This window comes from Egretta garzetta, unplaced genomic scaffold (assembly GCF_000687185.1).
Source record: "Egretta garzetta isolate BGI_Z169 unplaced genomic scaffold, ASM68718v1 scaffold59, whole genome shotgun sequence".
Lineage (NCBI taxonomy): Eukaryota > Metazoa > Chordata > Aves > Pelecaniformes > Ardeidae > Egretta > Egretta garzetta.
In genome coordinates this window covers 5,159,165-5,172,822 of record NW_009267230.1, presented here as the reverse complement: position 1 = coordinate 5,172,822, position 13,658 = coordinate 5,159,165, and the positions used below count along the sequence as shown (strand labels likewise).

The 13,658-nt window shown below is 36.7% G+C and overlaps 1 protein-coding gene across 2 annotated transcripts in view; it reads left to right on the top strand.

Annotated features, from left to right (window-relative positions):
• RICTOR (RPTOR independent companion of MTOR complex 2) overlaps nucleotides 1-13,658 on the top strand; it is a 67,815-nt gene that overhangs the window by 40,168 nt on the left and 13,989 nt on the right. For both annotated transcript variants that reach the window (XM_035902755.1, XM_009647326.2), the window contains exons 19-28: nucleotides 164-363; nucleotides 1,329-1,455; nucleotides 7,217-7,381; nucleotides 7,834-7,910; nucleotides 8,028-8,106; nucleotides 8,977-9,086; nucleotides 10,426-10,513; nucleotides 11,304-11,396; nucleotides 12,299-12,405; nucleotides 13,097-13,326. In XM_035902755.1, coding sequence (XP_035758648.1) covers nucleotides 164-363; nucleotides 1,329-1,455; nucleotides 7,217-7,381; nucleotides 7,834-7,910; nucleotides 8,028-8,106; nucleotides 8,977-9,086; nucleotides 10,426-10,513; nucleotides 11,304-11,396; nucleotides 12,299-12,405; nucleotides 13,097-13,326 — 1,276 coding nt within the window. The remainder of the gene's footprint in view (nucleotides 1-163; nucleotides 364-1,328; nucleotides 1,456-7,216; nucleotides 7,382-7,833; nucleotides 7,911-8,027; nucleotides 8,107-8,976; nucleotides 9,087-10,425; nucleotides 10,514-11,303; nucleotides 11,397-12,298; nucleotides 12,406-13,096; nucleotides 13,327-13,658) is intronic.

Genomic DNA, 13,658 nt, shown 5'->3' with positions numbered 1-13,658 from the left:
GGTGTAATTAAGAAATAGAACTTAAAATCTTGTTTGCCAGCTAGCTTTTCTGTTTTGTATCTGTATTGTGTTTGGACATTCTAAGAAATTTAAAATCGTTTTCAGTAAATAAGAGAGTCCCAGTTCTGTTACTAGTAAATGCTATTACTCTTTGTTTTGTTAGGATGGACAAGGTTACCTGGAGGAATTGGTTAAAGATATCGTACATTGGCTCAACTCTTCATCAGGAATGAAACCTGAACGTAGTCTTCAAAATAATGGGTTACTAAATACCCTTAGCCAGCACTACTTTTTGTTTTTTGGTACTCTCTCTTGTCACCCTCATGGAGTGAAAATGCTTGAAAAATGTAATGTGTTTCAGTGGTGAGTCTCTTTATTCTGTTTGAATTGTGCTTACAGGTATAATAGTTATGGAAATTGTAAACTGTGCATGAGTAGCTGAAAACTTAAGAGTTCTTTTGATTTACTCACAAGATACCCAGTTTATAATAGTTTAAAATAGTTTACTTTTTCACGTCCACACCTATCTGACAGAGAGTATCAGGAAGGGTGATACTAGACTGAAAAGACACAAGAAGAAAAAAAACCAAAAAACAAAAGAACTCAAAACAAAACCCAAATAAACCACCAAAACCTGACAGGTATCATGCTGTTTGTGAAATGTGATGATACATGTACGTAAACTTCAGTCTAGTGTAAGTGAAGCTATGAAGTTCAAAATCTTCTTCAGGTACAAATAAACATACCTTCCTTTGAGAGTAAATTGGCTAGTGGCTGATACCAGTCTATTTTAAATACAGTAAACTTTAAGTGAAAATTCAGGTGTTCTGATATACCCTTGGGTTTTTTAATTAAGTTGTTTTCATTGACTATTAGAATGCAAGTTTTTTACTGGCTTCAGAAAACTTTGTTTACAATAGAATCTAGACAGTTGATGGGACTAACCTTACAGTAAGCTTTATACACAGAATGTTTTAGAATGAGGAATTGTGCACAGAGTATCATGAACATTATTAATATTTGTACTCATAATCACTAATTAAAGTGTGCTGACAAAATTATTACAAAGCAATTACAAAAAAATGTTGGTTTGGGGTTTTTTTCCCTTGCAGTTTAGTGTATTATTTGGTCCTGATTTGGCTCTAATAGCTTTAACAGTTTAAAGTAACTCTATTTCATATTAGAACTTACTTTGTATTCTGTGTTTATAGACATGAAAATCTAATTCAGAGTACTTAAATTTAAACCAATGATTGAATAAATAAATCGATCTGAGTGGGTTCAATTGCTAATTTTTATTTCCTTCTCTTCCCCCCCCTCCCCCCCAGTCTTCTTTTTCTTTGTTCTTTGAAGAACCAGGATCACTTGTTAAAATTGACTGTTTCTAGCTTGGATTACAGCAGAGATGGGTTAGCAAGAGTCATCCTTTCTAAAATCTTGACAGCAGCTACTGATGTAAGTTCGATTCAATTTACGTTACAATGTTATTTGACAGTAGACATTTGTTTTGTTATTCAAGGTGAATTACTTTATTTTTAAGCTATTATATATCCAGAAAGGTTTTTATTTTTGTATTCAGAGAAATGAAACTACTACTCATGTAGCTTTTGAATTTGCTGTGAACTTCACACCTTATGTTGTATTTATGCTAAAGAAATTTAACTTGTTCAAATAGAGGTTTCTCTCATGTGTGAAGGGGGGTTAAAGTCTTCAAATGCATAGACCAAGTGCAACGTTATTGTCTAGGTCAGTAAATCAACCCTGACAGCATTGTTTTCACAAACAGAAATGCGTATTTCTAGCCGTAATAAACAGGTTAACCTGTTTTGATAATGATTGAGGTTACTGTGGTGGAACTTGAGTATAGCTCCTGGAATGAGAGGGTAGTTCAGAAAAAGGCATTGGGATTTGTACTTGTGAATCAGAGAAGGTGAGTGGAAATAAGACACAGACTTATGTAGACTTGGGAAAGGAAGCTCTTGGGCTTTTAAAAAAAGAGAAATCAGTTAGGTGTAACATAGACAAACAAGCACTGATGTCAGGGAGGTGACAATTGGTAAGTTGAAATCTAACTAGGAAAGAACTTTCATTACCTCAGGGAGAGCTACTTCTCTGTCACCAGGACAAGGCAGAGTATATTCTAGAGTGGATACAAGAGGCAATAAGGTAGATGCTAGTTTTAAATGTCTCATTGTATTTTGGAAAAGGAAGGGGAAAGAAAGAAATTGAGGATATTTCTCTGAGACTATCAAAGATAGGATGATTCTTGTGGATAAAGAGTGGAGTCTGAAAGTAGTGAAGGTTGTTTGAGTTGAAGGACTGACTCATTGAAAAAGGAGGGTGAAACTCTCTACAAATAATTTTTAAGTAATCTTTCAATGAAGGGATGACTTTGATATCCTTTCTCCAAAGTTGTTTTAGGCCTGGTCTGAGTAAGAAAACAGATTAATATGTTGTGAGGACACATCCCTGTGTCTTTATTAGACTGCTAAGCTCCTGTTGGATGACTGTCAGTGAAGAACAATTCAGACGGTGGAACTTAATTTAGCTGTTTCTATTGAAATTGTGTGTCAATGAGTACTGTCCCCTGCCCCTTCCACCACCTCCCAGCTATTTTTACCTCATAAAAAGGGTCCATACGTGGAGGAAGAGCACTCCAACATTTCCATTTCTTCCAAATGCAAGTATTTAACAAGCTGGAAAAAGTCCAATATGGGTCAATAGTCCTTATTATCAGTTAGGTGTGCATTCAGGTATAACAGGTCTCTAACCATAGCGATCGCCAGGCAAGTTCATAGCTGAGACGTGTCGTGACTTAATTTCTACTATTTAGAGTTCAGTGTTGCACTGGACAAGACTGCACCCTGATGTTTGTATGTATGAAATTCTCATCAGTATTTTCTTTAAAAAAAAAATTATGATAACACAGTTAAGAAATATGAAAAAAAATCTTCTTTGTTTATCAGAAATGTAAATGAATCTTTTACTATCAGGATACTAAAAAAGAAGGAAAATTTATTGTTTGAACCTCTTAAATAGAGCCTGACTTCTTTTGTGAAACATATTGAACTCTGAGGGATGGATAAAACTACTCGAAGGTGTTTTGTTTCCTGAATTAGTTGATGTGCTTGGAATTCATAGGGAAATGCTTTGTGTATTTCATCTAGAAGAGGAAAATCACAACTAGAATGGACTGTCTCAGCCAGCAGAAATGGGTCTATGTTTGCATCAACCACAGATGATTTTATACTTTGATAAATTTTAATTTAATTTCTTAATAAGTTCTTTTCCTGTTTTACCACTTGCCCAGCCACATACGTTTTTATAGTGGAAACTGAACTGATGGGATTTTAAAGACAAAATTTCACTGAGTTCTACTTGACAAGAACAACAAATGTTGACCTGTAGAAGAACCCTTTGGCAATGCTTGGTGTGCACAATATTACCAGTATCATCTCTTGGACAAAATACTTATCTTCAGTATTTCTTTTGTTTATAATCCCAATAGAAGATCAAACCACAAAAAGCTAATCCAAAGGATAAAGCCTTTTGATTATTCTGGTATCAGCTGTGTACTAACTGGTATTTTTGAACAACTGCAGTAGGCAAAGCTACAAGTCTCTTCCAGAAATTAAAATATTCATGTGAGGTGGAAATAGTTGTCAGCTCTGAGAGAACAAGGTATCTAAAGAATATGGAGATACTGAACTAACAGCTATTTGCATTGGTAGTTCCACTGACTGAGTAGTAATTTGGAGGTACCTCTGTTTAGATGTTAGGGTAAGGTATCTGTCATTTTCTGGGTTTTATGGTCTAGAATTCTGAAACATCAGCATTGTCAACAGCAAAAGAAGAATTACTACTTCGTATTTAGCAAGCATGATAGGAAAAAATTGAAACTTGACACAGTTTATACCACTTGCTGCTCTGTCCCATAAGGAGAATATCTTTTTAAATATTACTAGAACTGACATTCTGTCACCTTGGACAAGTGAATCCTAAGATGAAAAATGAATATGCAGTTCAGGTCAGATAAGGCACTTAGAAGCCCTTCCATCTTCCCTTTTCAAGGACCTTGTAGGTTGAGTGGAGTGTCTGTAATAAGCCTCTGGAAGGGTTTGTACTAATTCATAGTCCAGAAGACAAATTGTGATTTTGATTTTGTATGCTGCCTCTGGCTTCTAAAGTCTGTTTAAAAGCAATAAAAATGTATGGAACAGGACATAATTCCTGAAAAGCTGTGTATTGTAAGAGAGAAAGACCGTTTGCAGTAAGGCTTCTTCCCCTCAGAAATTTTAATTTCCCCAAGATGTTTATTAATGAAATACCATATCTGTTTATTTTTATTTCAAAAGCTAAAGGTGTTCTTTTTCTTCTTACGAGGTTATAGCCTCATACACCTTTTCACCCACCCAGAGGTGCAAAGCAGGTTTGTTAGACATTTGCTAATGAGTGTCTCTGAACAAAGAAGAGAAATTTCTGTAGCCAGCTTAGTGTTAGAAGGGGAGAGTAGCATTTGGAGTGAATATATACAATGAAAACATTTACAGAGCAATATCCTTACAGATCAGTGAAGCAGAAGCACATCTTAACCTACTTCCAGATGTTCTTTGGTCATTCATGCTAATGCAAATTAATACTGCTTCAGCTGTCTTTCTGCCAGTTCGTGGTAGAAACAGCAGAGTAGCCAGTGTGACTTCAAGTGCTGCAGTTTATGACCTAAAATTTTGTCTTTATAGGTGGCTAAGGGTTGGATTTATCCTACATCTACTGGCATCTGTGCTGAGTTATAATCATAGCATAGTGGCATAGTGGGCATAGTGACCTCTGACTTTCTTCTTCACTTATAAGGGTCTCAAAGCCCTTTAGTAGTAATAGTAAGAATCTTCTGACATACTTAGTACAGGGTTTATCTATGTTTTTCTTGTAGTTAATGCGTGAGTGAAAGAAGGAAATGTTTGTTTCCTCAGATACTCTCTAAACTGGTTTTCCTGTCAGTTCTCGTCAAAAGTAAAAACATTCCAGGACTTTATTTCATCTGGAAAAGCAATGCTGGGCTTTGCCCCTCTGATCTGGGACATGCATACAGATGATCTTGCTGTACAGAGGTTGTGGCCCTGCTTGAAAACTTGAGATCTGTTTGGAAATGCATGCAGTGGTTTTGCAGCCCTGGGTCTGAGGTTTGAATGTCTTAGTCTGTTGCGTCATTCCCTGTTGTAAAGAGCTTATTCCATACCTTCATTTCCTTAAAACCCTGTTCTGTTGTCCTTTACACCTTTTTAATTGTTCTTCTTTTTCTTTCTGATGATGGTAGGAAAACCAGAACTGTACACAGTGTCCAAGATGTCAACACCCAGTGGATTTACATAGTGACAATGCTGATGCGTTTTGTTGTTTACTTTCAGCAGTTTGGTTGCCATTGAACTTCTATCTAACGCTTCCACAGAATTAACTAGTACTAGCCCCAAAGTCTTTTCCCTGGGTGGAAAGAGCTGGCTCAGAGCCTGTTATGTGTGTAAAGCTGGGATTGTTTTTTCACTTTAGCTCACAGTTTCAAATTTATCTGCAGTTGATTTTAATTGCTATTTTATTGTCCCATCAGAATCATGAGTTCCTTTGTAGCTTTTCCTTCTCCAAACAGAAAATAAAAATTGTTCAAATTCTGTACTAGCTATCTGGATAGATTGATTCATGTTCAGGAAGTATTTCAGGAAGTGAACAACATTATCTTTTGTTCTCTGTGTCACACTCAGTGTAGTTTATAGCAGTAAGAACCATTCTTTATAGACAGATTTTAACACTTGAACTACATGACACTGAGTTCTGGTTTCATTTTATTGGGTTATTCTTTAGGGTTAACATCTAGATCAAGTGATCTTTTGGCATAATAGCTCTTGTTCTTACCTTTAATAAATATGTTGCTAGTCACCTATTCCTTATAGAAGGCATACCACTATTGGGATGCAAGCCATTTCAAAATGGTTCTGCAGCTTAGGTCAGAGATGCGAATCACTGTTCCACAGTCTGTCTTGCTGCGTGTGTTAAGTCATTCCTGCCTCCCCTCCAAAAAATAAGCTTCTGGATATTCAATAAGTAGAAATGTGGACATGATACTTGAAGTTGAAATAATGGGGCAAGGTTTTTGACATGAACTGTGCATGTTCACATTTCCTACTCTCGTTTTCTTTCAAGTCCTGCTTGACAAGTATTTCTGGAGGGGGGGGGAAAAAAAAGCAATCCAGAGGATGTTGTTAATCTAGGTAGTTCTGTCCAACCTGGACCAATACACCTATCTCTTGGAGTACAGATACTCACATGCATCCCAACATGGATCGTTTATGTTTTAATGTATAGAAAATTTACTTGGTTGTAGCTATCGCAGCCTTTTTACACGTAGAGACTGAGGACCTGAAGAAAGATTTGGTCACCTGATTTTGTCTTTTCCAGCTGTACACGTCTAAGTACAGATAACACCTTTCCTAGTAAGCATACATTGTCAAGCTTATTCTGTGCTTACTCCAGAACACTGCAAATTCTTGCAGATTAAGCCTGTTTGCCTCTATTTTGTGTGTATTTTTTCTAATATACAGTGACATTAATCACACACACAGAATCAGTTTATGCTGTTTATTCAGCAAGATTTGAACTGCAGCACAGGAACTGACAAGGTACTTCCTTCATTGTGCTGTCACTTGGAGACATTCATAGTAGTAAACTAAGTGTTGAGAAATTGTCTTAATACAGAAAATGACATTTTTCTACTTAGAAGGTTTTCTGAGAACTTTTGAAGATGACCCACTTCTGGGAAACAATTTAAAATTATTAAAATAAATTCCCCAGAGGTTCTAATACTTGCTTGTTCAAGTTTTTTTGCAAAACTGTGCATACATGAAGGTAAATGGCCAATGCAATTGCATATACAAGGTATTTTTCCTGCTACACCTGATGACTTTGTGTGGTGCTATCACAGTGAATGCCTAATTGATAAGTGCTTTCCAAGGGGACTTTCAGTGACCAGATTCTTGTGATCTCCAACTCAGATTTCCCATAAGGTAGGAATAGCTCTCTAACAGACTGTAGTTTTAATACAAGAGGTGTGCATCACAGCTACTTGCTGTAAAATATGACAATTTAAATGTTTTTTTAAGTGATAAATCATTAAATACATTAGCTATTTTTCTTGCGTTCAAAAAAAACATTTTCCTTACTTTTACAGAGCTGCAGGTTGTATGCCACAAAACACTTGCGAGTATTACTGAGAGCAAATGTGGAATTCTTCAGCAACTGGGGGATTGAGTTACTGGTGACCCAGTTACATGATAAAAATAAAACTATTTCTTCCGAGGCACTTGATATTCTGGATGAGGCATGTGAAGACAAGGTGAGCATCCTTTCCCTTTTCGACCTCTTTCTGGTATGCTACTGTTAGCTGTTACCCACCTCGTCCCCCGGTCGCAAAGTAAAAGTATGCAAGAAACTACTGATGGTTTCTTCTCTTGATTGTCATTGATGGACTTCATAATAGTTTATAATCCCCTTGCTGAAAATACTGCAGTATTAATGACAAGAAAATGTAGACTTCTGGATTATGCCTGCTTTTAAATACGAATTCAGACTAATTCAGTTATTTGATCGTTATACTTTTTGTGACATAATACATATTTAATGACAGAAGTTACCTAAAGTGGATACTATCAGGATGAGGTTAGCGCTGTTTGATACTTCTTTTTGTGAAAAACTTGGTGCTTCATTGCTGGCAGATTGTTGTAATTGTTGTAGTTTTCAGAATTATAGAGTGCTCAGATACTCCTTATGCATTTTTAATTATCTTAGGCCAATCTTCATGCCCTTATCCAAATGAAACCAGCTCTTTCTCATCTTGGAGACAAGGGTTTGCTTCTACTCCTAAGGTAAATGTTGCATATGCTGTTTGACTTTATGCTGTGGAAACAAATGTGTGTTTGTTTCTATTCAAATTATGTGATTTGTTTTAAGTGGAGTGCTAACTGCCTAATGTTACTTTACAGATTTCTGTCCATCCCAAAGGGATTTTCATATCTAAATGAAAGAGGTTATGTAACAAAACAAATGGAAAAGTGGCAAAAGGTAATGCTAAGAATAAAAAGTGTGCTTGATACTAAGTGGAGGAAGCGTGTGAATGTGCAGGTTTAGAAGGTCAAAGATTCTTAAAAATATTGCATATTCATATGTGTTTGTTGCTAATGCCAATACATTTATTGCCTCAGTGACTTAAGATTTTGCTGAAAAAAGGTGACAGGGACTTACAGTTTCATAGATCCTTTGTACATGTGTGCTTTTGATTTACCCAGGCCTTTCATAAGTTTTGATATTTCAGCAAATATTTCAGTAGCATAGTGACTTTCTCAATAGGTTTTTATGTAAGGTCTTACCTAGAGAAGTGTGTAAAGGAATGCTGCTTTTCAAGATACCTGTTACCTCTGGTTGTTGCTAACTGAAGTTAAATCTAGAGGTCATGAAGATAGAATTCGCTTATGCTGTTAGGAAGTAAATACAAGACCAGTAGAAAAAAAGCATCATTGTCATGACTATGATAAAACTCTTCATACATTATTTTGTTTCCATAACTGATTATAAATGCTTGGTCTTATTCCTGTTGGCAATTTTTTGACTGATTTATAAGCTGTTACTTCTCTAGGAATACTGAAATGCATGGTGGTGTCTTGAGATTATTCGGGTTAAAGTCAGATGTGAAGTATTCCCTTCTGTCCTTCCTTTTTTAACAAATTCATTGAAATAATTATGGAGTCCCCTGTTGACGCTGCAAACTCATTGTATGTATGAAGTGCAGTAATTTTGGTGATCTGAAGGTGAGGCTCATAAAGAAATTCAGCCTTCTGTAAGGAGCACCTCAATTATCCTTCCTTATAAAGTACCATGCTATAAAAACATAAACCACTAAACGTATTGAGTCAACCTTTGTCTGTCTTCCTTTAGGAATACAACTTAAAGTATGTTGAATTGATTGAAGAACAGCTTAATGAAGCACTTACAACATACCGCAAACCTGTTGATGGTGATAACTATGTTCGTCGGAGCAACCAAAGGTAAAATTGAGAAAATGCATCTTTGGACGTAAGCTGGTAGGACTGATCAAGGGAACTTTAAACTAAAATCACTGGGGAGGAGGATACCAACAGGATTGCAGTAGGTAAGCCAAGGGTTAGCATGGCTGAGGGTGGCAATGCTAGTGGCAACTTTTACATTGCTCCTGGGCACACAGAGGGCTCAGGAGCATATCTGAAATGCTTGTACACCAACACTGCAGTATGAGAAACAAACAGGACGAACTGGAAGCATTGCTCCAGTATTGGTATTAACAAGACTTGGTGGAATGAGTCCCATGATTGGAGTGGTGGGGTGGAGGACTACAGGCTGTTCAGGAGGGATAGGCAGGGCAGGCAAGGTGGAGGTGTTGCCTCTGTGTGTAAGGGAGAGTTTTGATGGTACAGCCCTCACAGTAATGATGTGGTTGAGAGTCTCTGGGTGAGGATTAAGGGGATGAGAAACAAAGGAGATGATGTAGTGGGTGTTTACTACTGATCGCCCAGCCAGGATGTTAGCACTGATGAGTCATTCTCAATCAGGAGGAATTTCTGGATCAGTAAGCCCTTGTCCTTATGGATTATTTTAACTTCCTAGACATCAACTGGGAATACCATACTGCTGTGACAAGCAGGTCTTGGAAATTTTTGAAGTTTGTGTGGTCGTAGGTGGTTGTCTTGGTCACAGTGATCATGAAATGGTTGAGTTTAAAATTTTCAGTGTAGTGAGAAAAAAAGAACAGCAGAGTTGCTACCCTGGACTTCAGGAGAGCAAACTCAGGGAACTGTTTAGCAAAGTACCCTGGGAATCTGCTTGTGTGGGCTTAGGAGTCCATGAGTGGTGGTCAGTTTCATAAGAACCACCTTTTAGAAGCACAGGAGCAGGCAATACAATTGTGTCATAAGTCAAGCAAGCAGGGCAGAAGACCAGCCTGGCTGAACAGGGAACTTGTCATGGAGCTCAAGAAGAAAAAAGAAATTGTATGTTCTCTGGAGGCAGGGTCAGGCTTCACAGGAAGATTACAGAGCTGTGGTTCGTATATGCAGGGAGAAGACACGAAAGAATTAGAATTGAAACTGGTCAGTGTTGGGTAACAAGAAGGGCTTTTTAAAGTACATTAATAGCATGCTTTAACTTTTGGTCAGCCTTGCATTGGTCAGGCAGTTGGACTAGATGATCACTGTAGTCCCTTCCAACTGAAATAGACTATTCTATTCTGAGTTCTCCAAAAGAATCTCCTTCATCTGAAAAACTTCAAGTTACTCGTTACACTGCAGTGTAATTTATTTTAAAAGAAATGTCAGAATGGCTGGGAAAGTATATTGTTTCTTTTTCTGCCAGATTACAGCGACCACACGTCTACCTGCCAGTTCACCTTTACGGCCAACTGGTGCACCATAAAACGGGCTGCCACTTACTGGAGTCTCAGGTGAGGATAATTACTGTTTATAACTTGAAAGATTTTGAAGAGTACTGTAAACCTTTTAAAATAAGTTTTAAGAGATGGCATTTAAACAGTCATAGCAAAATAAGTTGATTATGAAAATCGTAAGTTATATGGGGCCAAAAAGTTGTGGAGACAGTCTTTGCCATCTAATCTCGTGTAAAATTCTTTCCTGGCGCTGAAATAGGAGAGGAATACCTTGCAACATTTTTCTTAAAATGGCTAGCAAAATCTTACAATGGAAAGCAACTCACCAAAAGAAATGATTTTTAGACTGTGAGTGAATTGTATATTGACAAGTAAAACTCTGCCCATCCTTTTATGCATACGGAAATGTGGAAATGAGGGAATAAAATCTTTCTAACACCCTGAAAAGCTATGAAAACAAACCATAAGCCAGTTCACAGTTGCTTAAATTAATTCACCTTTAATGTGGCTTTGCAAGATGATATAATGAATTGAATATGATAGTTGAAAAGTTCAAGAGAAAGCTTATTATATATTGCATTGTGTTAGCCTGATGAATCTGCTATCCTTATAAAAGGAATTAATTTGATACAATCAGTAGTTACATTAAAGTTTTCTACTTAGTGTTACTGTTGCTGTTACATTTGTGCTTATTATTCCAAAACTACCACTGTTTGTTTTACCGTGCATACTTTAAATTAGTGCTTTACCTTTCATTTAAAAATGCAAGAGAACCTATTTGACTGAAGTCTCCTTTTCATTTTCAACTGAGTGTTGTTTTTTTTTTTCTTCTGTTTTTCTCCTTCAGAGTATTGTTACAGATCTAAGTTACACTGTTCGTTCCCCAATGCTGGATAAGTGGGAAGGAATTAAGCAGCTCAAAGCAGCCCTTTGGGCCTTGGTTAGTAATAGATTTACAAGCTTTTTGCAGTTGTTTGAGTTCTGTTATGACTGGAATCTGAAATAACTAAACAAAATCCTATAAAATCATTAATTAGGGTTTTTGTCATAAAATGTGTGTGATTTTCCCAAGTGGGCATTCTGTACCCTAGCTGGTCTTTCAGTTGAAAACGATTCACTGCACCTTTTTTGTTCTGAGTATTTTAAGTCACTCTGTCTTTTTTTCTTTTTTTTTTTTCTTTGTGGACAAATAAAAAGAACAGATTGCCACATGTAGCAACAATGTTAGTATGGAACCAGTAGTTCCTAGTTGCTGTGGTCTGACTTTAATGTATTTACTGTGGTGGTTCAAAATTCGGTGTTTCTGGAAGAAAGTCAGCTGCCGCTGTAGATGTGTGTGAATACATGTGGTCATAACAACCCTGGTACTGGGGATAGGCGAAGACCTAGTGTCTGTGCCTGTCAAAGCTACACATCTAAAGTTGCTTTGACACCTCAACTGTTCGTCTGCTTCTTTCTTGTCTTCCCCAAAGTTTATTTTGGAACATTTGTCCAGGGTGACTATTACTGGAAGATATCATAGGTATGTAATAGAACGCCTGTGTAAGACAAATGTAAAATGAGTAAACCAAGTTCATACTGCTGGCTGTAGTAAAATTGGTAAAATGAGGAATACACAGTAGTTAACTGTGAGTAGTTTTAGGTATTACACATAGTGTGCTGAGTTCTTCTTTGGATTGGCATGACTAGGAAATGCCAAAAAGGGTGCTCAAATCTCTAATTGCTTTGAGAGGATGTGGCTTGAAACTACAATACCAATAAACAAAAACATGGAAAGCTTTACACTGATGGTGCTGCAGATCACATAAAAATTAAAACTTACTTGGAAAACTTTTATTCCAGGGCAATATTGGATCGTCGAACTGGGGTCTTAACTTGCTTCAAGAGGAGAATGTAATTCCTGATATCATGGCACTTGCCCAACATTGCGAGGTTCTCTCTGTTAGAGGGTATGTGTATCTGATTTATACATAAAATTTACAGATGGTAGTTGCCATAATAGTAATAGTTTTCAAATAGCCTTACCGAATTTACATGAACATAGTTTCACACTCACTTGGAAATCATTTATTAAAGATCATTGATGAGTATCAATCTTAGTCCTAGCCAATCTCAGAATTGCATAGGAAGTCTGAAAGAACGTGCAGTAAGCAAAGCAAACCTATGAAAAAAGATACATACTACTTCTCCCCTTTTTTAAAAAAAAAACAGTTAAAATATTTGCTATTTCTGTCTCTGTTGGAATCAGTTTATTATTTCATCATTTTTATTCAGTGTCTTTTTGAATCTCTAAAAGTATAAATAGATGGTCTTTTGCCTAATATTGCTACTGCATTAATGTTTGTCTTTTTTTTTTTTTTTTTTAAAAAAAAGGTACTTTTCTACTTTATGTAACCAGCTTTTGTAATATGCTCTTGTAATAATAAGTTTTCATTTTTGAATAGTGTATTGTTCTCAGATACTTTAGTGCATTTTAAGCTTCCATTGATTTACAAATACAAATGAACAAAAAGCTACTTGGCACTTTTGTGAAGTTTCTACTGAATTGTTTTGAAACTGTTTCCTTTCAAAAAGAAATAAGTTTAGTTAAATTAGATGCTATTATTGTTGCTCTTTTTTCTATATATACATTAAATACAGAACCTGTGTCTACGTGCTTGGTCTAATAGCCAAAACTAAACAAGGATGTGACATTTTGAAGCATCACAACTGGGATGCAGTGAGACACAGTCGTAGACAGCCTTGGCCAGTGGTCCCTGATGACATGGAGCAGCTCTGCAATGAACTTTCTTCTATACCCAGCACTCTTAGCTTGAACTCTGAGTCCACCAGTTCTAGGCATAATAGTGAAAGCGAATCTGCTCCTTCGAGTAAGTAACAACAACAACAAAGCAAACAAACAGAAAAAACCCACCACAAAACAGCATTTTGGTGTTCTTACCAACCTTTTGGCAGGATGAGGTTCAGGCAAATGGTGTAGAGGCGCTATTGCAAGAAAGAAGAGTGCAAGCAAGGGGACAGAGTTATATACATTCAGAGAGATGTAGACAAGTGAAAGGGAAGAGAACAGTGTCTTGGGTTTACATTTGTTGTGGAAGTAAGAAATTTTAACATCAGGGGAAGTTACTAGTTTCTATGTCAAGTCATGGCAGCTTGCTATAATACCCTGCAAAAATCTCCATGCTTAGTTATAAAGGTACCT